This window comes from Scophthalmus maximus, chromosome 14 (assembly GCF_022379125.1).
Source record: "Scophthalmus maximus strain ysfricsl-2021 chromosome 14, ASM2237912v1, whole genome shotgun sequence".
Classification (NCBI taxonomy): domain Eukaryota; kingdom Metazoa; phylum Chordata; class Actinopteri; order Pleuronectiformes; family Scophthalmidae; genus Scophthalmus; species Scophthalmus maximus.
Genome location: NC_061528.1, coordinates 13,482,457 through 13,509,783, shown reverse-complemented (window position 1 = coordinate 13,509,783; position 27,327 = coordinate 13,482,457). Strand labels below are relative to the sequence as shown.

The 27,327-nt window shown below is 42.5% G+C and overlaps 1 protein-coding gene across 1 annotated transcript in view; it reads left to right on the top strand.

The window, feature by feature from the left end:
* The window catches only part of map2 (microtubule-associated protein 2), a 70,608-nt gene that overhangs the window by 22,620 nt on the left and 20,661 nt on the right, over positions 1 to 27,327 (top strand). Inside the window, exons 3-6 of the mRNA XM_035603960.2 lie at positions 6,418 to 6,542; positions 14,631 to 14,899; positions 20,152 to 20,241; positions 21,183 to 21,257. Coding sequence (XP_035459853.1) covers positions 14,689 to 14,899; positions 20,152 to 20,241; positions 21,183 to 21,257 — 376 coding nt within the window. The 5' untranslated portion in view covers positions 6,418 to 6,542; positions 14,631 to 14,688. The remainder of the gene's footprint in view (positions 1 to 6,417; positions 6,543 to 14,630; positions 14,900 to 20,151; positions 20,242 to 21,182; positions 21,258 to 27,327) is intronic.

The window sequence follows — 27,327 nt, the reverse complement described above, 5'->3', positions numbered from 1 at the left end:
CCACAAGCTTATTGCGGTCTGTCTTCCCAGTACGAGATGGATGGGAGACAAACGCTAATGAACGGCTGCTAGAAGCCAAAGAGACAAACCTTTCTCTCGGGAAGTTGAATCGCTCATTGGTCTGTGTCTGCTGGCTGTGCAGGTGAGGCGCTGGGAATGTCTGCTGATGTATTAGCACTTGATTTAATCAGATCTTGATATATAGTGCAGTGTATACGTACCACATAACCTTCTTTTTTCTCTTGAACTTTTAAAAGAAATATGCTCCAAAACATATATTGATGTGGAGGCCGACTTCTGGTCTACTACTTCTCCCGCATCCAGGCTTCATACTAGTATTAGCTGCTAGTATAAGACCCTTGGGGTCTCTTTCCAATTGGTGCTTGCCCGTTAGAGACTCCAACGGTAGATGCATACGGATGCATTTTTGATAAGACGCCCGAACCAGCTCAACTGGGCCCTTTCGATGTGAAATGGCTCCAGCTGAAACACTCTCTGGATGTCTGAACTCCTCAGCCTCTCTCCAAGGCTGAGCCCAGAAAAAAAACAAACACTTTCTGTTACTACCCAGAGCTCATGACTATAGGCGACGGTTGGAACGTAGTAGATCGACTGGTTTAAGCCACGTTTTTATGATACACCTTTTAGATCTTATTTGTTATAATTACACATTCTTAGTGGATGAAGAGTTTTAGACAAGCCGGGCAAATCTTCGTGACGTCCTGTGTTCATTTCACTGGGTTAAATCCCCCGGTCAGTTTGTATGAGAGAGGAGGAGAACGCAGTGAGACATGTTATCAACTAACACGGAATTATTAAGAAATTAACTAAAATCCAGAAACTCCTTTTCCTTAGTAATTAATTATTTCAATAGTCCTATGCGGCCTTGCAGGAATGGTTTAAATTATTTCATGTTATTTCTAATGCCAGAATAATATTCCAGAGTCTTCCTACAGTTCTAGGGGGGAACTTTTGAAACCACGATAATGATTTGTCACATGAGGTCCTACGTAGGTTTCTTCCCGTGTGACTCCCCCTAACCCCTCACACTTGAGTTTCTCATCTCCCGCTCTCCCTGCTTGACTACTTCTCCTCTGAATGTCTTTTCGTCCCAAAGTCTCTCGTCTCATTTTCATCTCACCCGGCTACACATCCAATGCCCTTTGCTCACTTTGTCTTTCTCCCTCTTTCTTTTGTTGTCACGGTGCGCATACATATTTACCAGGATTCTTATGAAATATACTCACATCAGGGGAGGGTTGTTCGGAATGGAATATTTGCTGAACTGTATATTTACTTCATTCAAATGCTTTATAGGTATGGCCACGGGAAACAACACTTTCAAAATGGATTGAGTTTCAACATACTGCACATGAAAAGTGATTGTTTTTGCTGGATATAGACAGAAAGGATTGGTGATACTCCTGCTTATGGTTTGATTGGATACATCGCAGTTAAACTCAGTATGTTCAGTCTTTGCCTGGTCGTTAGTTATTTGAAGAGGGAAAAGTCTGAGAGCTATTTTGACCCCCACTATCTTTTCCTCGTCATAATCTTATTCCACTCCTGCCTCGTTTGAGACTGGCTAATGAATAATAGTAAAATGAGGAAAAAATGTATGGATTGAAGAATGATATTTTTTTTATCGCAGACATTTATCCTTAATGGATGGAAATCATTGAAAGGTTTCATGGTTGGGTTGCATTGTCCAAGTTTAAAGGACTAAATTAGTGAAATCAAAGTGGGATAATACTGTACAATGCGTGAGTGGGATTGGCCTCATCATACTTACAATCAAGTCATTCTCTGCTTAAAGCCGATAAGTCATCTCATTAATTACACAGGATTTCTGCCATAAATCAGCTGTGGCATGATGTTGTGTCAATCCTCAATGTAACCGTGTCAGAAGTGAATGAGGTGGTAAATTGAAAATTGGATTCTAAAACATTATTGTGTCCAATGCCGTACATACAGTTAGACAAAAAGGTCTGGAAGGAACCGTTTCCTTCGAACTTAAACATAAAACTCGCTTTTCTCTACAATGTTTGAGGTTTGACACACACACACACACCGACACACACCAACACACACACACACTCACACCGACACACACCGGCACACAAACCGACACACACACACACACACACACACACACACACACACACACACACACAGTTAATCACAGCGCCCAGTAATTCAGGAGAGCAGGTTAATGAGGAGAGCGATGATAAATGAAAGGCTAATAGAGAAACTTAAACTTTGAAAGTTTTATTCAATGGTCCAGATTTTGAATTTTAGGTATCATTTTCAAATTATCAATATTTTTGAAGGCTGCCAGGACATGGTAAGGAGAAATGTGAAATGAATGGCCCTCCCATGCAAACCTCCTCATCTCCTTTGCTCTGAGTTGACTCACGATCTCATCTCGTCTCTTTTCATTTTCAAGATGATTTCAAGGTTCTCTCTCTGGTTGAGAAATCTTTTGAGTATTTAACTTTCGTCCATACCTGCACATTAGAGGTGTGGAGGTTGTCCTGATAGCACGGTCTGTGAGAGTCGTGTTGCCCACTGCAGAGGCAGAGGTAAAGGCCTGAGCTTGCAGAGCACACACTCATTAAAAATGTAAGCTTTACATAACCAATATGATTCAGAATCAAACCTTCGATGAACCCATTTTACTGTATCACTGCATAATCTAAAGCTCCAAACTTCCATCACCATACATATTTGAACTCCTCACCTCACATAGATCTGCAGTCTCATTGCAAATGCATGAGTTCCTTGAAAAAAGATCTGTCACTTGACACACACACACACACACACACACACACACACACTGCCCCTTGCATATTGCATTAAACATGGCTTGACATGTATTAATGGATATGCAGCGCCAGGAGACAGGACAAAGCACTTTCATCTTCAGATATAGAAAAAAAAGAAGGAGTCAGCGGACCTCAAGATAGTTTTGACAAAAGAGATATATGCACAATTTCAGTCTGGTCATTTGTTCTCGATTGTGTTCATGCTAAATGTATAATTGTATAATTTCGTTAAGCTACCGCACCTCCTGCTTCCTTTGCGGGGAAAAGTGATGGAGTTAGTCATCTGGGGAAAGAACTCACCATTTCCCTCAGTTTAATTGAAAAAGAAAGCAAAACAGCTGTTGATTTAATTAGATGAAATATGAATTGACTTTGCATTTTTCCTATAGTTTGCTTACAGGCTGTGTTTTGTAAAACCCTGTAAATATTTATGCTGACACCGATATGTAATAATTTTTCTAATGTGGCCTGCATGAAAATCCTTGAGCGTTGCTCAACTGTTTTATTTCCTGGTCTTTGGAGTGGTAGAATTATGTATGTGGTGTAGAAAATTGTGATCTGTTAGTGAGAATTTTAACATCTCTGTTTACTTTTTGTAAAGGGAAGCATCAAAAAGATATAAAACAACTTGTAGAGGCTTTAATTTAACACAGATTGTAGGTGAGTGATTCATATTTGTTATATAACGGTAGATTATGATTGTCTGTCTGTTGCTGTGCGATGAGACAGTGACATGATGGGAGAAAGAAGAGAAATGACTGTGTGGATGAGTCATTCCGGTGAAGGTTGCTTTATTACAAAACACCTGTTGTTCCACACAATACTGTGTATGTGAAGTGAAATGTTGCTGTTTTCAGCTTCAAACAAGAATAGGTTTGTTTGATCGAGATCATTTTCACATTTAAACTGTTTCTGTCAAAGGTTTTACTGAAAGCATTATTCTCAATTATTTTCTATAACTACCATCTCTAATTTATGAGGAAAATCGGTAGTGAACCCCAAAACTGTTGTCATGTCAAGGTTGTGTTGTATACAGTATATTCTTGATATACTATGGTACCTTGTTACATCATGGCTGTTGAAGGACTCTGCTCTTATTTTCTGTCTTAAAGTTTCTTAATAAGTAATAAGTAATAAGTACTTACTTAATAAGTAAGAAACAACTGAATGCTCGATACCTTCAAAAACATATTTTTCACATCTGTTGCATTGAAGTGAACACTGACAGAAATCCTGATCCTTTGGATTCTCTGTAATCATTGAGAATTTTTTAAAAGAATTAAGTAAACTATGAAGTTGATCAGTTATCTGTTTATGCTGGTTGACCACCAGGAAGGTCCTCAGATTCCGTAGGGGCTCTGGGCAGTTCCAGACCAAAGGGACATCCCTGGCGGTGGAAACACATGGTGTGACTTAGATCCATGATGCTTTGCAGAGGCTGTAATAACAAAGTGGACTAATTGGTGAGTGCTGCTGCCAGAGACGGGCCACGGCTCCAGAGCTTCACCAGATCTACCTCCGGTGTCCGTCTGCTGCCTGCCTCTGTGTCACCACAGTTCAAACTTGTGTCTAATAAAGGCATCCACCAAAAGATTTTTCTAACTTATCATGAGTCATGTCGCTTCAAAGTATTTACTTCAACTTTGCGTCTTTACACAGATTTGTTAGCAGTGTTTCGGCTTTCTGGAAATCTCCGGATGATTAATATTCATTGCTTTTTTTTATGGGACATATGTTTGTAGTCCTATTAAAATTATACATCTTTCCATAAAACAACTTTTCCTCAAAGAAGGGGGACCGTGCGAGACTTAAAAAGAGACACTAGTGTTAGCACCAGCGAGTGCCATAAAATATCATTATAATATGCGGAGGTGCACCGTCTGCCTGTGGTGAGTTGTCCCCTGGTGTGATGTGCCGTGTATAAACCAACCTTCATATTTACACACACACACACAAACACACACACACACAAAATACAGTCCTTGTGTGATGTATGACTCACTTGTGACCCTCAAGTACTGCTACGCTGAGGCAATCAAAAAAATAAAACCATATCTACTGCTGCTCTTAACATTGTTGCTCTGGGGGTTCGGCTCGCCAAGCTACAGGACCTCTGCTCTTTCTGTTCCGTGTATGGTATGGTAAGTATGGTACTAGAATGGACTTGGTTGAGAAAAGTTAATAAAGAAGTAGGCAATGACATTCTCAAATGATGGCATTTGCTCCATTGTAGGTAAAACATGTGAAGTCATGTTACTGTATGTACCATGTGTGCTGAATATTCCCAGGTACTGAAATAAAGAATCTTTTAAGGAGTATCTCACTGCAGTAGACCTGACCAGACCATTGAGTCAACGACATGTCCAATTTTTCATATTTGGTCATTTATTAGCATCCCATGTGTGCAAGCATCCCTTTCCTGCTTCTCACGAACGTCACTTTGTGCTAAAGAAAAGGCTTGTGGTGCGGCTGACTCACCCCACTTTTTATGCTTTAAGTTGTGAAGATGTATATTCGGGGCAATGCATAGCAAATCCAAAAAAAGGACATTATTGAATTTACTTTGATATATGTTTTAATATAAGTGAGTGACATGTTGATCTCTTATAAAAGCAAATCAGTCAAAGTTAGAATACAATGCTCTGATGTACTAACAGCTGAACAGAGTTGTGCTGTGTAGGCTCCGGCCCCTCAGCTCGTTTGAACATTTTAATAAAAACGGAACAGGTGTTGTTAGCCTGCAGATATTCTATCACCATGTACCTGCAAGTAAAAAAAATATTAGCATTAACAGTTATGTTCTTAACAAGTAGATCCTGTTAATATCGTTGATCTGAGCTCAGTAGCCATAAAACATTCATTCAAAAATCCATATGCTGTTTTGTTTGAAATACTGAAAGATGTACCAAACGTGGATTATGAGTATTAGATTAGTATTAGTATTATTAGATTATTATGAATCGATGTCCTCTAATTAATTCAACACTACCTTCAGAAGTTTATACCTTTCTTGTGTGTATCACTGAGGTCTTTTGTCAACTCTTATGGTTTTCAAGCTGTACATTAAAGTACACTTTGTCCTCGTTTATTCCACGATGTTTGGTTATTTGTGTATGCCCATATTTTTTTGATGAAGTACGAATTATTCCACCGCATCACTGCGCATCCATCTGGATTCATAAACAGCAAAGGCCTGTTTCAACTGTAGGAGTTTATATGCAAATTATCTCTGCAACAGATGATGGGTGTTTATTTCATCTGCAGCTGCCAGTTTGTTCTGAGCACCTTGCGTCAACAAATGCAGGCTAATGCAAAAGCTTTTTCATTAATATATCTCCTGTTGTATGATATACTTTTAGCTAGTGTACCTAGTCCCTGGCATATTTATTATGGTCTTAAATCTCGGACAGGGTTGTGCAGGGGATTCTTCATCTTTTATGCCCCAGCTGTGTGGCACAGCTCTCGAACAGAACTAAGTGTGACTGAAATCAACCAGTTTCCTTCACCTGCTGTCACCCACACAATAAGGTCTCTGCTAATACGGGCCATGTAGAAATAATGAAAAATAAATCTTCTTTTCCGTGATTAACAGGTGCACCTGCGAAGCTGCCCCCTCCCTTGGCTTTCAGGAACCCTCTGGCAATTTTCTCGCCAACCCTGTGAGATCTGGAGAGGAAATCTTGTGTCATCATCCAAAGTCCCTGACCAACTGACCAGGTGAGGACGCCCGACATACTACATGTGTTGCCCTAACGTGGTTGTTTTCGGGCTAAATCATAAATTGCATTTTGCTGTACTAAAAGTCCTTCTTACTCGCTGTCACTTCCCTCACCTCTTCCATACTAGATAACGGTTAGATGTCAAGTTTGACATAACGTACGTGTTGTATGAGAGCATTATCTCTCTCCCCACATCCATTCATGGATGTGTAAATTAAGATATGAAAATACTGTATTTCAGCTTTCTCATAGGCAGTCATGTTACCTTCCTTTTTTACAAAGCAGAGATGAACCTGAAGCATATACTGTACACCAACACTTTGTAAAATGATTTCATCCCGCTGAACCAGCTATAGCCCTTAAAATACTACAACTCTATAACCTACACATTTCTGAACGTGAGGTCACGTGAGATTAAAAGACACTCATGTAGCTCTGGCTAGGTGCCTGCTCTCACCATAGGGGCATCGAAATCGCTGTTGGCAATACAACGACGACAAGGTAAAGCGCCATGTTGGATTGCTGCGGCGACTCGCTCCTGCCTGGGTGATCGATGACAACCTCATCCAGTGTCAGAACTAAGAAGTGTTCAGATTCACATTCATTTGTCCTAAACATCGGAGACGGTGGTGAGTACCTGTCGGGGAAGAGAAAGAGAAACATTTTACAACGAGAGACAGGGGGGGCCGAGAGCACCTCCACAGATGAAATAGCTGTGTGGGTGGACGTACATGTGAGTGCAGGCTGCTGGGAGCTGTGAGTGGGAAGTGGGCATTGAGTGGGAAGAGAAGAGCTGCTTCAGTAAGACAATCAGCACCAAGGCCCGCTGAAAGGCAGTCGTGCTTTCATGGCTCCTCTTTTGTTTTCTGCACTCGTACAAAGACAGAGTTCCAGGTTGGTTAGGGGTGGTGGATAAGGAGTTATTATTCAAATGTGTGTCTGTCATTACCATTCATGCACATATGAGGGCCAGTTCATAGTGTCCCCTCCTATTATTTTCACGCCGAGTCATCAGTTATCTAGTCACAAAAGTGCATAGCGTATAGGACTGGATCAAAATGTGTTCAAAAAGAAGTTACATTCATCAGGCAAACCTTTCAACTGGAACAACTCATCCCAGTTTGGTCACGGGTTTTAAAGGTACTAATACCATAATTCCTGGATTGATGGTGCTAGCGGGTATTATACCATGCTTTTGCTTGGCATCTTTTTGCTTTCATGTAAAAAAACAAAATCATAAGTGTGCCTTTGAAGCTGCGTTTACAGCAGACCCTCACTTCAACGCCTCTGAAAGCTCTGATAACAGCATGAAGTGAGTTTCTGCCCTATTATTTCTTGGGCAGGGGCAGTTTCCATGTCCACCAGCTGAGACTACAGGAGGTAACTGATCTTGGCCAAGAAATAGTTTGGGCCTAAAGATGGGAAATTGTACAGTTTCCAGTACTGTAGGTTTCCAGTGGTATGGATCTGCATACACACATCTACAAATGGGGCCTAACATGTATGAATGAACGTACGCACACACACACACACACACACACACACACACACACACACACAGAAGAACTACACCTAGCATCCCTGAGTTTTAGCTCTTGCAATGAGAAAGGAGTGCCCTGCAATGCAGCATCTGTGTGACTTAAGCACACACACGCACACACACATGCACGCACGCACACACGCACAGTGAGATAGTGGCTCGTGAAATTTTTCAGATCGTAGGAGGAAGAGGAGGAGAGAGAGAGAGAGAGAGAGAGCATAGTGAGGGGAAAGATGAAGCCTGTTGAGAGGTGATGGTGGTGGTGGAGGAGGAGGAGGAGTGAGTAGGAGGAGGAACATTGATGGGAGGAGGTGGAGGAAGGTGAAGAGGGAAGAAGAAATAACAGGTGGGAGGAAGATTTATAGGTGAAATGATGTTAAGAAATCAGACAGAATAGTGTGCAGAAGCTGATAACAGCCATGGAAATGACAAATGGACGACTTAATTATCCTGGTGATTACCTTGGCTGGTGCACGTGGTGGCTGGTGCATTCACTGACAGTTTATCAGTCTTGCTTCATGTGTTTAGTGACACAAATGAAAAATACTTATAATATTCACATAGTAGCCGACTATAGCGGTAAGTATAGCTTGCAAGTTAATCATTAGAAACGCTTTTTGATGTCTTCAGATTTCGCTTTTTTTTTCTACGATTTTTGAGAATTTGTTAGGTTAAGATATTTCACGTTAACCTTATATTAACCCATTAGTAAAAGTACAACCTGAAGCAACCAAACACTTTCATTCTGCATATGTTACTACGCATGCACTCATTTATGGCATTATTTGCTCTTAATGACAAATGAATGTGAACTACTCAAAGAGGTCACTGCCATTTCAAAGGTGAAAGGAATCCTCCACCTGAGCAAGCACGCATATGGGGCAGTGACCCAGCAGTATCAGTGGTGAAGAGAAACAGACTTTTAGAAGAAAAAAAACGCACATTATTCCACTTACAAAATTTAAATTTTAAAGTCTTTCTCCTAATGGACTATATTTATATCTTAGCCAGACTGCCCACCTCCCGTTTTGAGGTCATGGTGTGCACAAGTGTTTTTGTGTGTGTGAGACTATACTCACAGACAGTTTTATTCTATTGACTGTAACTCAGCCATTTTGTATAGATTATGCCTCACTGAGAAAATACAGTTAGGTAAAGTGAAAGTATAGGGTCTATTTTGAGTGGACAGCAAGGAAAAGTGCCTCCGACAGCATCTTTAGAAATGTTTTTAGGTTTTCTGATACAAAAACCATTCCACCAATGCTGCTTACTGGCTGATGCAAACATTGGACGAGACAAAAAAAAATGCGGCACATTTACTGGGATATTTGTAATCACTTCACATCAACGGTGAAAAATGCAACTTGTTGCAGGTTAATTCTTTGAAGTATTTGTTCACTGGTTTGAGGTACAGTAGCTGAAAGGAGCAGAGAGAATTGGATATTGAACCTTAACACTTAGCCTTCTGTGCACTTTCAGGGTGTTTTGAATCTGCTCACACAAATTCAACTTTTGATATTCAGTCAGGAATACCATCATAACACAACGGGTCGTTCCTCCCTTTCGTTGTCAAAAGAGCCTCGGTTTATCATGGCAAGAATTCTACAAGATGTGTTAAACATTCATTTGGGATTCTGCTGCATGTTGACGTGACTGCATCACATCATTTCTTCCAATTTTTGTCTTGTTTCACATCCATGCTGCCAGTCTCCTGTTCCACCACATGGAACAACAGGCGCTCTATTGGATTCAGATCAGGTGACTGGGGAGACCACTGAAGTGTAGTGACCTCTTTGTCGTCTTCATGAAACCAGTTTGAGTGGACTTGTGCTGTGTGACATGGTGCATCGTGCAGGAAGTAGCGTCCATAAATTGTGTCCATAAAAGTGATGCTCATGGTCGGCACCAGTACTTAGATGAGCTCTGGTGTGATTGATTGGTGCTAAGGGCCCCAGGTTGGCCAAGAAAATATTCCCCACGCAATTACACCATCAGCAGCAGCTGCAGCAGCCTGGACTGTCGACACAAGCCAGGTCGGATCCATGGATCCATGCTGTCGATGCCAAGTTCTGACTCTACCATCTGCAGCCTCAGCAGAAATCCAGATTCACCAGACCAGGCTACATTTCCAGTCTTCAACCGTCCAGTGTTGGTGAGTCCGTTTCCACTGCAGCCTCGGATGTCTGTTCTTGACTGACAGGGGTTGAACCATTACGCTGTTTTGTTTCAACTACCTCAAGACTCAACAGGATGTTTATTCTGAGACCCCACAGTTGTCAAGAGGGTGTTACCTGATTCACCGCAGCCTTGTCAGTTCCAACCAGTCGAGCCATTGTCCTCTCACCTCTCTCTTATCAACAGCGACATGCTTCCGTCCAGAGATCTGCTGCTCACTTTGGGTTTTTCCCACCATTCGGAGTAAAAAAACTCTAGAGTCTGTCATATAAAAAAGGATATTAGCAGTTTCAGATACAATCAACTACACTCATTTGATGGTCAACCCCCCCCCCATTTTGACTTTTGATGTGAACACTATTCACATCTCTGTTGCCTGTAACTGATACCACATGATTGGCTCATTGGATAATTGCTTGAATAAGTAGGTGCAGATGTATTCCCAATACAGGTGTCTATTATAAAGTGCTAGGCGAGTGAGTGTTGGCAAGCTTGCTGTTGCAATTGATTACTAATTGATTCAAAATGAATTTCACAATGCTCTCTGATTGAGTAAAATGCCCAAGAATTTGAATCCTGATGTTTCATTTTAAAGATGAACAGGGTGCACGTTACTGTCGTAAATGTCCAGTCGCAACAGTGTGTCCAGCTTTGCTGATCTGCTCAAGATTCAGTTCCATTCTGTGCTGGCGGAAGGGTGACTGAGCGTATCAGCACCAACCATCACCTCTGGCAAAGTGCCACCGGCTTCCTGCCAAGTGCACCTGACCTGCTGTCTACCGAGATGCCTGATGTCTAACATTTGTCACATCACCATCTCGCTCGCCACTGGATTAAATGCCTGGAGGACAGTATATCATCTGGGCCATATATGGTATCATGTAATCAAATTTCTGTCTCCATTTTTCTTTCTCAACTTAATCTTGACACGACTCTTATGAACTCTCTGCACTTCTTGTCTCCTTGCTGCTCACTGCTCATTATATCCAGTTTTCACGGCAGTCCTTTTGAGAAAGAGAGCAAATACAACGCATCTTAATGAGCAGGGCTGAGCAGCGCCACTGCACTGCGGCCCCAGTTTGCGTTTTGTGCTGATGACAGAGGTGCAGTTTCACATGATAATGTTTCCTAAAGCCTCCCTAATCTCCAGACCCTGCATGCAGTCTTGAATAATGCTTCGAACTGGTCTCATCCTACTCTTTCAGGCTTTAACCCAGCAGGTGGTGCTGTTCCGTTAACACGTGCAGCACAGCCTTGCTCGCAAACATCCAAGACTAAACACTCAACATCGTCGCCAGCAGCTTGACAGACCTCTAGGAAGCCAGGCCACACCCCCATGCACCACCACTGACACCCTGCGCCTGCCTACCAGTCAGGGTGGCCCAGTTGGTTCCGGATATCAGCCACCGAGGTCAAAGTGACCTTCATCGTCAGACGGACAGCGCTGAGGCACGCTCCTCTCCGTATTTTATGGCTTTTAATATCCAAAGTGGTCTCCACTGAAGCAGGGGCACGGTGGGTGAACGAGAAACAGAAGAGAGGGTGACAGCGACGGGACGAACTTGAATATACTGCGGTGGCTTATTGGACAGAGGCAGAAAGAGCGTTTAGTTTGGAGGCTGTGCAGCGCTGTGGAGTCTCTGTAGAGGTTTCATTCACACCGAGGTTCTCTTCAAAGCTGAGTCATGCAAAGCTTCATCGACTCTCGACTTTGATCCCTTTAGGCTGCAGGGGTTTACAGGCACCACGTATTCTACACAGCACTTTTCCCTTTCTTCGGTCTGCCCGACGCTCTCCTGCGCCTCTGTGCTCTTTCCTACTGTTTCCTCAACCCTCCTTGTACTGTATGACCCCGGATCTATGTCCATCCGTGTCACATACACCGATCAACACTAGATGGTATGTTCCAGTTTTGTTGAACGGGTTTTAAACCAGATTTTAAACAAAATAAAGTCATATGGTGGAATAGTCGGCTACCATTTAGTCTGGTATTCAGCAGTATCTCAACAACTACTCGATGGGTTGCTGAGGTATTTGTAGAAACTCTGGCGCGGAGGATGAAGAGGAATTCTAATGTCTTTGGTGATCCCCTGACTTTTCTCTGACCTGTCTCAAGTACTATGGGATGGATTGTTGTCACATTTGGCTTTGTCTTGTGTTTTGGTTTATCTCTTACTTTGTGCAAATTAACAAACATGCCATACTGCGATGGTGAACATGGTAAATGCCGCATCCAAACAGAAATGCTGGCGAATAACAAAAAAAGGAAATAGAAGTGTCATCCTGGTCTTGTCAATGTTCAAGCTTGGTGTCACGCTCACTATTTGCATATATACTGTTACCACAAATCAGTAGTATTCATCGGTTACTTTCTGCTCTCTATTTCCCTTGCCATCTTATCCCTTTGCATAAAATTGCAACTCTCAATCACATCATGAGTTCCTGACTCAGGATAACGGGAGGCTTATTTTGTGCCATGATCTTAGTTGGTGGTTATTTGCTTTTTTTTGACAATACATGCACGTAATATCAGCCTTGTGCCCCAGGTTGGAAATCACTATTCCTAGTCTTTTCTTCCTTTTCTATTCCATCCTTTTCCATTCTCTCAGTGTGCGGAGACTATAATGTATTGCGAATGCAGTGACTAGTGCTCACTGTAGCAGTACCTTGGTCTTAGATTGCAGTTATTGACTCCTGTTTTTCTCCAGCAGACTTCCCTTTAGTCTCTGGGTCTCTGTGGACTGCAGAGCTAAATGACAAATTGCTTCCTCACACATGCGGTTATGCACAACTACACAGGCTGCTTGGCTCACACGTGAAGCACGAACAGCCACAACCCCTCCTGCAAAATGAAATCCCCTTTTCTTAGAATTTCCTTTAGTTAATGATTGCCTGCAGGTCTCACAGTTTTCTTTTTTTTACCACTCAACCCTTTGTTTATCTCTCTTCCTGTCTGTTCACACTATGGACACATTCATTTGACAGTTTGATTGCCAATACTGATGCTGTTATCGTAAGACTGAAAGTCCCTTAAGTAAGCATTACTTGTTGATGTCATTGTCAATATTTAGGAAGAAATTTAAAGTAGATTAAATTAATAAAAAAATAATCAAATGGCCAATAGGCCAGTTAACTCAATTATCCACACAAGGGGAGAATGGACTGAGTGAAGGACTTACAGTAACGTACACAGCCTTGTGTATTGATCTTAAGGCTCCGTCGAACCCCCCCCCCCCCCTTCTGCCCATTGTCGTTCAAGAGATCATTGAATCTTGCTGTGTTCCCTGCCTCAGGCGATCATGTGGGCTGATCAATATTCTACCCCTTTCGCTTGTGTTTGATCTCCTCGCCACATTCGTCTGCTCAGTCGGATTTACCGAGAACAATTTTATCATATTCATGCAAGCCCTACAGTCGGTGTGTTTCCAGCCAGCTGCTTCTATGCTCATTTTGAGGTTGCACAAAAGAAGTGTAAAAATGCTGAAAATTTAAAAATAAATAATCTGGAAATATAAAATAAAGTAAAAGGATAGATGATACTCAGAAATCACATGACTCAAATTCTGCTCCAGGAGAGATGGCGGCAGACGGAAACATCAGTAACGGGTGGACCACTGAGGAGACTGCAGCTTTCCTTGAATATATACAGGAAAAACAAACATCTCAATTAACCAACTCGGATTTTCAGAAAATTTTGTTTAAAGTTTCGATGAACTTTGATGGAAAAATATGGTTTCGTCTTTTGCATGGTGGTGGTCAACACTGAAAACGCATGTCGTACAGATCACAATGCCTTTCCCCCAATCCAACTGTTGTTTGGTAACTTAGTTTTTGCTGTTGGATTATCCGATAACATTTACACAATATGACACGATGCATCCTGCCAGATTGATTAGAGCCCACCTTACACCCCCACAACCCTGAGTCACGCAAAGCCAAGGTCTGTTCTATTCATTTAAAAAAAAAAAATTCCACTTATGATTTCCACCTGGGCCACTGGCCATTTGAGCCATCACACGTACAAATCAATAGGATTTCATCCAGTGGCTGTCACCTGCCCACCAACACCCAAGGACAGTATTTCACACAACCGCCTACACACAAAGTAACACACACACACACACACAGACGTGCTTTCAGAATCTGTTGACAGGGAGGCTCAGTGGAGCTGCTGCAGGGCGGGTGACTGACAGAAAGAGATTTGTGGATGTGATTGATGCAGCGTGTCCTAGAGTCTCCTCTGGTCTGCACACTGCTCATCCTCCTCTATGAAGCATGGCAGACATTACGCTCTATAAGACAAACACGCTGGCTTTTGCTCATGCCTCGCCTTCTCTCCCCCGCCCTCTTCCATTCCTTCCTGTCTCTTAGCCAGAAGGAGAGACCCCCATCCTTTGCCCACCCTCCCCTGCTGCTAGCTAGCACCAGCATGGCAGACAGTCGACAGCCAGAAGACGGTGCCCCCCAGTGGGACCCATCAGGCGGGCAGGAGCCGGCTGGCACTCACGGAGCCAATGGCTACTCTTCCTCGGCATACAGGACCTGCCAGGCTGGTGGGGCCCACGTGACCACAGCCTCCTACTCTGCCAGAGAGAACGGCTTCAATGGGGAGCTTACTGGTGCTCAAGCTGTAACTGCAGGTAAGATGTCCTCATAGTTTTTCTGTTTTACCTTTCAAAAGGGCATCTAACAAGGCACAAATGGGCAACATTGGGACTTACAGTTGCTGCCTTAAAACACCACTACCAGGATACCCCTGGAAAGTCTACATGATGATTTAAAGTCTACATGATGATTTAAATCGAACCCGGTGAGGCAAGTGCAGACATGTACAGTAAATGCACAGTATCACCATAACTCTGTGGATCAAAGCAGGTAAAACATGCAAATCCAAAATCCAGCGGGTAGGTATCCAGTGGATAGTCAGAAGTGAGGTCTGTGGTAATGTGTGATTTGATTAGAATCTGATTCAGAATCATCATATCAGAAGCAATGACACACATAGCAGCAGAAAAAGTCTCAGTTTAGCTGGCTTAAAATCATCTGGTCCAGTGGTGTTGGCACAATGATCCATACAGTAGCAGTGGGGCATGGGTCTGACTGAGAGATCGTCCACTGCACGCCCACCTACACCTGCAACCATGCATTGAACTAGCAGTCGATCATGCTGGATCCATGTCCCAATGCATGCGGTGCTGTATCGCGTATTTTACTCTAAATAAAACCACAATTTACAAAATGAACATCATGCTGTATCAAAGAAGACTTGAAGAGATTGAGACTATAAAATATTTACTGACATTGTAAATCAAGTTAGAAGAAGAACAATTATCTCATAGACTTCTATAGAAACTGACTTCTTTTTGTGACCAGCGGAGTCGCCCTCTGCTGGTCATTCCAGAGAACACAGGCTTTGGCCGCTAATGCATTGGCTTCCTTTGGTGACTACATCCACTTTTTATATATTGTCTATGATCATAACAAAATAGATGAGCATTTTGATAACAGAGAGGAAGGTCTACACTAGAGAAGGTATGCTTTTGTAGTACTCAGTGTGTGTGTGTGTGTGTGTGTGTGTGTGTGTGTGTGTGTGTGTGTGTGTGTGTTTGTTCATTCATTCATTGTCAGGTTTATTTGGCTGCGCATGTATGCTTGTGTGTAAGTTCATGTGTTAGCTTTCTTCATGATTTTTGCCAAAGACGTGTGAGCATATGCTGTGACTTGTTTGTGTGTTTTTGTGTATATGTATTTGTGTCCTGTCTCTTCTGTTGCGTGGTCTTGCAATACAGTCCTCACTAAAATCACACACTGTTATTAGCAGTGCTGTAATTAACACATAAAATCTGTCTCCCTTTAGCTCTCCACCACATCCTTGCTCATACCATGGAGACAAGCATTCTAATGGACCAACGGTGTTACCATAGCAACAGCTCCCCTACAATTTACTTTGCCTGGGTTTTTGTTCTTTTTGCCTCTAGCTTGCCAAAGACAAGGCCTTTAAGCATGCGATGACAAGAGCCCAATTAACCACCCATCTTCTCTATTATCAGGGCTTAACTGATGCTAATGATTATTCAGACAATGTGACTTTACAAACCATATTTATATATGTTCAATACCTTCATGTCACATTGCATCCTGCGCAATCCCCATCTATATGAATTTCTTGCCCCAAACCTTCATTCCCATCTCCATCTGGCTCACAGATTTTTTTAAATGTTATGTATTTGTGAAGATATGACTTAAAGTGGAAGGGGGGTGCACATGGGTTGTTGGGGCAGCATTGGTGACAGAGAGCTGATGCTGGCACTCGGTGAACCCTCTCTCCCTGTGAAAAGCTCTTCAGACATAACAAGAACTATTGAAGCACAAAATTGCCCTCTTGACTTTCTTTGGAAGTGAAGTTGTAGAAACCAGTCAGCCAAGCAGCAAGAGGTCAACAGGAAGAGATGGAGAGAGGAAGAACAGAGTGAGCTAATTGAAAAGAAAGAATACATAAGGTTGTTGTTCGACAAAGCAGTGAACCTTTCAACGTGTTGAAGGACATAAAAGAAATAAAACACATTAAACAGACAGAACTGTTTTCATGTATAAAAACAGTACTGCTTTGATTTAGCTATACGCTAAAACATTGTGGATTATACATCTAAAACATTGTCGTACCTACACTGGGTAGTTTAAGGAAATAGTTAGATAAGAGTTGTATGCCTTCTTAAAATTTCAGGCCTACACTGCCCACAGTACAACATTGTACAATCTGGACTTTGGCATTTCAGTCATGGAGATCTTATAATTATGAGAAGGATATCTAGTGTTATGAGATATATATATATATATATGAGATTGTGTAGTCTTTGTGTAGAATTACATGTAACAGCCAAATTTGTCATGTGACATTCCCTTTTTGGTCCTGTCTTGTCCTGTTGTATTTTTACAGGTCAAAATATGTGGCAGTAGATTTTTTTTCCAATGATCTTGTTTGCAAAACGTCTTGTTTCAGTTAATTTAAAATATGGTTTTGTTTGATTTACTCAGATTTACTGTACATCTTGCATCAGAAATCAAAATCCTAATGAGGTCCGACTGCGACAGACTCAGAGGCTGGAACAGCCTCGGCATGTTGCTGCCATCTGAATTGCGTATGGACTCAAGTCATTGGCCCACTAGCAGTCTGTTGCTATGGCAACCACTTGCTTTACACATTTCGGTTGCTGGCTGGTATCATACCAAGCCGACGCTCCTGCTCCCTCTGTGCCCTTTCAGTCCCGCTGTGTGTGCGCGTGAGGGTATTTTTGTGTATGTAGGAGTGTGTGTGTGTGTGTGTGTGTGTGTGTGTGCTTTGACTTGGTGCTTCCAGTCGTAGCCTCTGCTCAGGGAATGCTCTCAGCTTCAGTTCTTTTTAATCAGGTAATACACACTTTTACTTCACTGCAAGATTGTTTCTGTTCGTATAATGCAACTTTGGATCAAGGATGCAGACCCACAGAATTGATGCCGTCTCTCTGTACATATGTAAGTCCGTGCATGTGTGGTTTATTCTTTTGTCAAAGCCAATGAAGGGGCAGGTGGTGGTGTCAGAAATCTTTAGACCGGGTTTGTTCTCATCACTGCCCGGTAGCTTTGTGGACGTGACACGGTCACTTTTACGGCACTATTCCTTTGTGACTGTGCACGTCTGCATGTCTCGTTTGAGTCAACAAGCCACGGTGTCTCGTTGGAGGCAGTGCCCTTCAGATTCCTCTGGAATGTCACTTCATGTGTGTGTCTGAAAGAGATTGCGTGTTATGTATTTTTTTTCTATTTCACCCTCCGAAGGCATGTCTTTGAACTCTGCTGTTAGAATAAAACTAGAGTGCTCAGTTAGCATTTTCTCTCTTTCTTTGGACCAATTTCACGAACCTCTCTATTCGTGCCGGTAGTTTTCTTCTCAGCATGAATTCCACTGGCTGGTGTTCACCACCCCTGACCTGAAACTGGTCATTTGTCTGCATGATTAAGCTTCACCAGTCTGTGCCAGTGTTTCAAATAGCTTGCATATGTGTTGGCTTCTTGCTTTGAATTGAAACCACTGTACACAGACACTGAAACTGATACTAAAAAAACCCTCATCTTTGAACTCTGATTTCATCCGATCAATAATGAGCTAGTGGGACATTTAATGACACAATTGTGCATTGTGATATAAAGCAGTATATGTGCCGTCTTTGCGCACCAAAGGCGCTTACTTTGGAGGCGTTGTCTCACTAAAAATGGACCAAAATGGAACCAAAATGGAACCGCTCACAAATCTGCAGGTTTTCTTTTCCCTCAGGTCCAAGCTTTAGGGTCTCTTTATAGCTGTTTGACGCTACACACACTGATTGTGTTTTACAATACCATGTTTGAGCTTTATTTTCCAGAACTGGAAGGAAGGGTTTTGTCTGGGAGCAGTAGATAAGCGGTACACGTTTATTGCACTTTGCTACTGAAAATGGGAAATGGACGCTTTTTAGTTTGTGAGTGGGCTGTGTTAAGTGTTTCCGGGAAGAAGTGTGTGTCTGTATTTGTGTAATTGGATGCGTGTGTGTGTGTGTGTGTGTCTGCCAGTTTCTTTTTGTGGATGTGTGGGTGATGCTGGAGAGAAAAGCGTCCTGAAACAGCAGCAGCAAAAGCATCGCACTGCCACCCAATCCCGCTGTTACTATGCAAATGAGGGCAGGTTTGACTAGAAGTGTGCAGTGCCCCTCGCATCCAGACAATATTTAAACTGATTCTTGTGGAGACGTAAGCTTAGAAGTGTAGAGACTATTAGACTAGACCGAGTTGTCTCGGTTTTGCTCCTAATTTGGGGCAGGAGCCATATTCCTACATGAAAACACATGTACAGTATACATTCACTTCTTTCTTCAAGATTCACTTAGCATTTGCTTGTGGACGGTTTCAGCTTGGCCCTTTTACTAGTCAGCAATGTCCTTGTTTCGGACCTGCTGCCCACCAGTGTCAGACAGCCACTCTGTGTTGACAGCTTTTCTAAATGTTGACACTAGTACCGACAAATGTAATATTACTTCAATTTTCTTGTCGAAGACGGGAATCAATGTATATTGGATTTTACTTATCGTTGAGCTATAATTGTGTTTTGCTGTCAACTTCACTGACACCCAATTACAGTAGCTACTCAGTTGACTCGATCACTTAGCTTGTCCTAATAAGAGGAAAGGGAACAGCAGCAAGGAAATGGAAATGCAAACAATTGTCTTTTTAAATGCCTGATTCAAAATCCAGTCATTATTATTATATGTTTTTATTGTACAACGAATTGTTGATTAATGAAATATTTCATTACTATGTCCCAACTGACTTAAAGTTGCAAAAGCATTTGTAAACAACTAGGGATTTACATAATTCTTTTTTGCAGGTAGACTCCGTGGATTCATCTTTGAACTGTTTTGCTGTTTTACTGTTTATACCTCAATTCCTGGATTCTTTTTTTTTTTTTACTTTTTTTTTTATCCAGCCTTATTAGCATAACATGAAGTCCTTGCAAATAAAATATTATTTTTCCTCTACCATGATCATGATACTGTAAAATGAATACATATATCTTTAATCTCAAACCCTACTCTGGTCTAATCCAAGTTTAATTTTGAGTCTGGCTTGCCCCTGTCTGAATGTGAGTCCGTGTCAGGCCCAGTACCGCTGCTCAGAGGGCGTATTACAGTCTCTTGTATTCTAAATGCAGCAATGGCTGAAGCTCTTGGAAAGCAACCATCACCTCCACCCATGGCTGAGAAAGCCTAAACAGAGAACCTCTAAACCTTCCAACTTAGGCCACTTCTTCTACATGTTAATGAGAATAATTTTGAGAACAATCTTAAAGCTTATCGACCTTGTGTGTGTGCATCTTTGCCAGAGCAAGTCTCGGCGCGGATTGTGCAAGAAGTGACGGCAGAGGCAGTGGCAGTACTGAAGGGAGAACAGGAGACTCAAAGGCTGCCATCAGGTAAGACAAACACACACACACACACACACACACACACACACACACACACACACACACACACACACACACACACACACACACACACAGTGTGTTGTATAAGTGCCATGGTGGAAAGCATTCTTCTTCTGTCCCAGCTTGGTCTTGGACAGTATATATCATAGAGAGGTCGCCCCAGCACACCGAACCTGCATGTCCATACAATGCGGGAGGAAACCAGAGCACCAGTTAATTCTGTCTTAATAATGCACCTTTAATGGTCAGTTGATTTTCTTCTCTCCAATAATCCCCATTAGATCTTAGTCTCAAAACCTGCGTCAGTGGTCGCAGAGAGAGATATAGCACAGCACTTTGGTGAGCACTGCGGCAACAACAACATACCCCGGCGTTGTTCATTTGAAAAGCTTGACTCATTGCAACGAGTGTGTCAAAGTCATGTTGCAGTGAGAAGTGTTAGTCACGTGTGAGTGTCACAGTTGTCGGCCCAACCTGACTATTTAGCTTTGATATATTTGCTCGCCTCACCAAACAAGGACTTCTGTCTATTTTGGGAATATTGTAATTAAGTGACCTGATGATGCAGGAAGAGAGTTTTATTAAAACAGCATCTTACAAATAAAAAAACAAATATTAGAGATAAATGCCAAGAAAATCCTGTTTTTGCTGTAAAGTCAGTTGATGTCACTTGCAGCCCACTCCTCAGCTTTGCTTCTAACAAGCAGTTAACCGCCACCAACCCAACACCCCTGAATCTCCGACTTTAACTGTCAGATGTTGAGTTACATTCTGGGTAATGTGGGTGCCAGGTTTGGACAGGGAAGAAGAGTGCATGAAGTTAAAAAGAGTAATATCTCTGGCAGCAGATGCTCAAAGTCCTTTGCGGTATGGTATTTATATGTGTATAATCATTGCTCCACCTTCCTCTCCTCTACCTCCATTTGCAGTTGAAGACACCACCAATTTGCCTCCGTCTCCTCCCCCCTCACCTGCTGCAGAGCACTTTGGCCCTCTGGAACAAGGTAGGGCCAATGTGTTAATAAGAGTCTGCTCCTAATGGAGGAGTTTCCTTCCCTCCCATGACTGTAGCTTCCGGAGGTTTGTAATCGCCAACACATTGGGGTACTGATGTGGGTTGGCACCCCCGGGTAAACCCTTCAATCCCTCTCTGGACGTGTCCCGTCTCTAAGGGACAACCCCACACATTGACACCCCCAAAAAGAAACTTGTACATACGAGATTTGCCAAAAGCAGGACCATGTTTTCCATTTTTTCCACACATCCATTTCTTCTGAAATCCTGCTTCCTCCTCCGCATCGTACACCCGAGACAGATACAATTTGTGTCCTCTTCATCATCACCATCATCAACATTTATCTCTACAAGAAAGAAGGGCTCACATACATGACTAGTTTGTTCTGTTGTCTTTTTTTTAATCCTCTTCTTCTCTTACCATTTCTAACCTCCACACCCCGCTGTCTTCCCCACACACTAATATGACAGCAAATTTAGGTAACCCCTCCAATTTCTCGTTGTGTATCTTCTTCAGTTGAAATGTGTCTCTAAGTTTTGCATGTCTACTCATAGCGTCGCGTCTCCTTGTCGTTGTCCACCGTCAGCCTTTTTGTCTGTGTTCGGCTGAGGCCACAGGTCACAGTTGTAGCTCTAATCAACACTGTTTGCAGAGTTGCCCTGGATCGGATCTAAGGCCAAGGGATTTTCTGGCTAATACTGAAGCCTAGTAACAGAAGCAAGGCGCAAAAAGGAAATGAACATCGCCACAGCACGCAGTCTATATGAACTGAGTCACCTCGTTGAGCTAGTTAACCTAACTGGGCGAACTAGCACATAGGTAACCATGTAAGGTATCCTTCTGATGTGGCAAGATTATGAAAGTCACGCTCAGAGATGGCTCAAAATTTGCACTGAAGATCCTTACGGGATTCTTTCATTTTGCCTGTTTGCACCCCGATGCAGCTTGTCTCTTTATTTTTGACTTCCTAATTTTTGTTTAAGCTATGTAATGGTTTTTGTACTAAGTACTAAGATTGCGTCTAAGATTAATATCTGCTTTGTGCCTGGGCTTTGTGTTGTCATGTGTGCTCAGACTGCAGAGGCAGGGATGTACTGAGGAGAGTCTGTCGGCCAAACGCACTGTTCTGCGACTTGTACTGAACGGGAAGTAATTCATCCCAGATCATAGAGGTTAGATCCTTCACACCCAGGTGACAGTGTTCTGTGTGCGGGACCAGATGAGAGTGATAAATTAGTTGAGTTATCCGCATGTTGTTGTAACTTTGGACATGATGAATGACAAGTAGGGTCGTGAAAGGGTTGGTCACCTTCAGGCCTCGGTGGTCGCGTTCTTTTTAAACCTGGACTTTAGAGCTGCCCCAGGGTTTTCGTGTGTCGTGTGTGACTATTAGAAGTTAGTTGACTGGATCCAGATGTTTGTATAGGTATAGAGCTTGTTTTTTTTACTACTACAGTGTTATAACTGTTGTAATATGTGTTCTATTGCTTTTTGTATTGTTTGTTGATTTGATTAGGGTTTAATCATTCATATGTGAAGTAGTTCGTGTTGATATCTTTATCAGACAATGCAATAAACTGACTTGTGTTGGTCTCTGAGTATGGCTGGCCCCCCAAAAAGCTTGGTCACCTTTGAGTTGCTTGTCATTGCGTTCTTGTCAGTGTCCTGTGTGCGTTATGTTTCTCTCGCTCTCACTCAAGCCTTGTCTTCTTCTTGCATTCCCCTATCTGGTGACTCTCTGTTTTAGTTGCCTAATTTGAATTGGTTTTATTTATTTTTTTCTCCTCAAGCTTTTATCTCCCTTTTCACAGCAAAAAAAATTTCCACCTTAAAATGTAACTGTAAGGATTTATCAAGTAAAGAAATTGGTAATCTTTTATATTGTCCTAAAAATTAGAGGACCACACCTATTGATTGACTACGCCCTCCCATTCAGTCAAGCACAGTGTCGGTATCAGCGAAGCGAAAATAAGATTAAAACACTTATAACATAAATTGCGGGAATGGTTCCGCTAAAATATTTATTAGTGAAGATAGTTTACTTGAATGACAACAATTTCCTTTTTGTTGTTGAATCAATTTTTGTAAAATGTGACTGTTTCGCATTTTTTTTAAAGTTTAAAATATCAGAAATGTAAATAATTGAAAATAAGATATTAATATTAAGTTAAATCTCCTTTAAAGTGGACATTCTTTGGCGTCTTCTCCATTTTCCGTTGTTTTCATCTTTTTTTTTATCTTTTCCTTCTTCTTCACTCTCTCTCTCTCTCTCTCTCTCTCACTCTCTCTCTCTCTCTTTCTCTCTGTCTCTCTGTCTCTGTCTTTCAGTCTGTGTCCAGATTTCCCTGCAGTTCTTCTCCTTGTGTCTGTCTTGTTTGTAGATGTAGGGGATGAGGAGGAGGCGGGCCCTCTCCGCCGCTTCCAAAATTCTCGGGAGAGGTGCAAGTTCCTCGCCCCCTCCATCTCAGTTTCCGTGCCCGAGGACGACCCATACCACTCCGACGAGGAGTACTATGAGCATCCATTGTTCAGCCCAGAGTGGACGCACTCTGGCTCTCGCCCCACAGGGCAGGCTGTGGCCTTTAGACAGATTGAAGGTGAACCACGCATGGTTCCTCTTTGCCATTTTCCCCTCCATCTCCGCTCTCTTTCTTTCTCTCTTTTCTCGTTTAAACACCAATTTCCTCTTCTTCTCCTGTGATTTGACCTCCCCCCCTCCATCCCTCCTGCCGTCCTTCCGTCTATCCATCCGTCCGTCAGTTCGTCTCTTCGTCCGTCTTTGTGTGTGTTTGTGTCCTTGTGGTGTTTGTTCGCTCAAAATCAGAGCAATTTCATGTTTTTTTAACAGTCATATTTCTTTTCATTTTCTTTTAAATAATTAATTTCACCCAAAGCTATTGCTTCCTGTGGTTACCATGCTGCTAAGTCCAACACATAACAGCAATGTCTTTAAAGTAGGACCATCCTTTATTGTTGTTCACAACAATTAATGGACCTAATACGATACACTTCCCATCAGACCACACAGCACAGAGGGTTGACTTTTCAGACTTAATTTTAAAGGGGCAGTAAGCGATTTTGGAGATATGCGGTATGGGATTCCGCCGCACTAACCACTAGGCCAAAACCACTGAGTTGCAGCGCCACCCGCTAGCAGGTCTCTTAAGGTGTCGACGAGTGATGTTTATGAACTGGATTCGCAGTGTTGTGTGTTGTGTGTTGTGAAAACCCCGATTTTTTTTCCGGCGCACACACAAAACCGAGAGCTAACGGACGATGAGGAATATTCGCTGATTTTTACAACACATGTATTGCTTTAGAATCAATTACTGCCCCTTTAAGGCCCAAATGGCTTTCATGAAAAAGTCACTGTGTTCTGTTGTGGTTCCTTCCTCAAGATTCCCCCTTATTCATGTAATTATGCCGCACCTTGGCAGACCCTCTATGTTCATCCTTTACCACTCTCACTTCTGCAACGCGGAGGACTTTCAGCTCCACGCACTCATCAGCACATACAACCTTTGTAAATTAAATGTATTTATCATTTTATTCTCGTTACAAAATACAAGATAAAGGATGTTTGTCTTTTAAATGTTGTCCCAAATTATATGAAGTAAGAACGGAGGGCCTCAGTGCATTTTCACATAGGCTACACAAATACACTAGTCGGCCTTCTCTCAGTCCATCATCATAAAACTAAATCTGTTGTGTGGACATTTCATCAGCAGACAACAACTTAATATATGCCTCTGCCATCTCAGAATACACTGAGAGAACCTGATCCCTCCAATACTTTTATCCAGAGCAGCATATCTCTAGACATAAAAAGTATTGATCAATAACTGATTAGCTATGGCTACTGTATCTACAATTTTAAATGTGTTTTATTCGTTCTCTTATTGATTATGACACTGACACTTCACCCAAACCCCCCTCATTACTACTCCTGACAAGAAAAGCCAACATCTATATCATATGTTGCCCTCATTTGGACCATTACAGTTAAAAATCTAGTCCATGCTATGTCGGGCTTTTGAAGCGCCAGAGATTTCTGATGTGCTCTGAACAGAAGTGCTTCTACCGTAGTTTCGATATTTCTGAGGCACCCTCAGTCAACAACGATGCTCGGTCAATTAGGGTTGCAGGCATGGCAAGTGGAAGAGACGGAGAGAAATCGAAATTCATACACAGAATAAAAAAACAACAACATGCACACACTGTATGTGTAATGTACCTATATATGTGTGTGTACAGACAAGCACTTTAAATCATCCTTTCCCAGAGATGAAAGTGTCCCGTCATGAGTTGTGTTCTCACACATAAGCCAAGTCTGTGTTGCCTGTAGTCTTAATGTGTCCCCCTCTCACCCTGTTTTTGAGAAGAAGAGACCATGGAGGCTCTTACAGCTGAATACGAGGAGGAGGTGGAAGAGGAGGAGGAGGAGGAGGAGGAGGAGGAGGAGAGTGCAGAGGCAGCAGAGTCGGAAGCAGCTCTTGATGAGCAGCAATGGAGTGGGGACGAGCCCGAGCTGGACAGCCCCCAAGCTGAGCCCTTAGAGCAGGCAGAGGCCATAGACGAGGCTCAGGACGTAGACCTGGAGCCGTCTGACGCAATAAGTGCTGCTGCAGAAAGCACCATGGACAGAGAGGAGGAGGAAGCAGAGGGCGAGGAGAGCCCTGAGACAGGTGTGTCCTGCCCTCTGCTCTCCCTGCCGGCATGTTACTGCATTGTCCACTGTATAAGAGCATCCGATGTGTCAGAGGGAACCCATAAGCATATAACATGAGCGTAATGATTCAGGTGGAATGGCGAGTGATCCTCTCTTTGCTCTGCTGCGGCTGCAAGGCAACACAGGCTTGTTGGTGAAAAGAGTCCCATTCTTTTAACTTAGGCTGGTTTTATTGTGTGTTATCTTTGCGCTTGCATTTTTTTTGCTTTTTCTTGCTGTGGTATTTCGGGGCCGGGCATTTCATACTGGTATGATAAAGTGCTATAAGCTTACAGGATTCTCTTTGTGTCTACACATTATTTGGTGGGGGTATGCCAGTGCTACGCACTCTTTTCAACCATTAATCACACTTACTATTATAACAAGTCTGTGTAGAGAATTTGCAGGGGAATTTCTGTTGGCTGTCTCATGTTCAGTGTGTAACAGTTGTGGGTTTAATCATGTCTCATCAAATACAGTACTTTATCCTTTGTTTTGTCACTCTTAGTTGGTGACGGCATGCAGCGATTCTCTGTCATTACCAGCAAGGTGCTTCTGTATTTATAATAATCTTTCAATTATGCAATGACATTTAAAAGTCATTAATAAGACACTAAATTAATTTGGTCTTGAACAACATATTTAACTCTTTAAAATTTTAACTGGACAAAGTCTCAAAACATTTTATTGCACTTGAGAATGACAGAAATGCTATATTTTTTGTATCTTATGTTTTGAACAGCCGCATGGATATCCATCCTTTCTGTCATTGCTTGTTTCCCATTAATCAGCATCACGGTTTCCTCACGCCGGTTCCGTCAAATACCATGCCTTCATGTTGTCATCCATCTGTGAATTGGTGGACCCCATAATCTCGCCGTACCTCTCCGGTGATGGCCGTATCATTGTGCTGTAAGTTTCTCCGGACAGCTTTGCCTGTTTCTGTAGTAACGGCTTTTCCAGTCCACTGCCTTAATATTGTATTCCACTCGCAGCATGCCAAAGCAATTACTTTCTATGTTGATCAAAACAGACAACTTACAGATGTCGTTTCAGCTTTGAAGATGGACTCAGACAAGCAGGGCAGTGGGTCCATGAGCCCAGACAGCATTGGATCGGAGAAACGCCCAGAGGAGTTTTTTGAGCCCCAGGTCCAAGGATTTTTTGCTGGGGAACGAGTTGTACCAGAGAGTCCCACCATGGATATGCCCTCCTTTGTACCTCAAAACCAAGCCAAAGAATCCGTCAGCTCACTCACACTTCAGCCTACGTATGGTGAGCCGATCACAGTGTCCGAGAAGCAGCCGTCAGTCGAGGTGGTGGAGTTACCTTCTGATTTCTCTTCAATTGG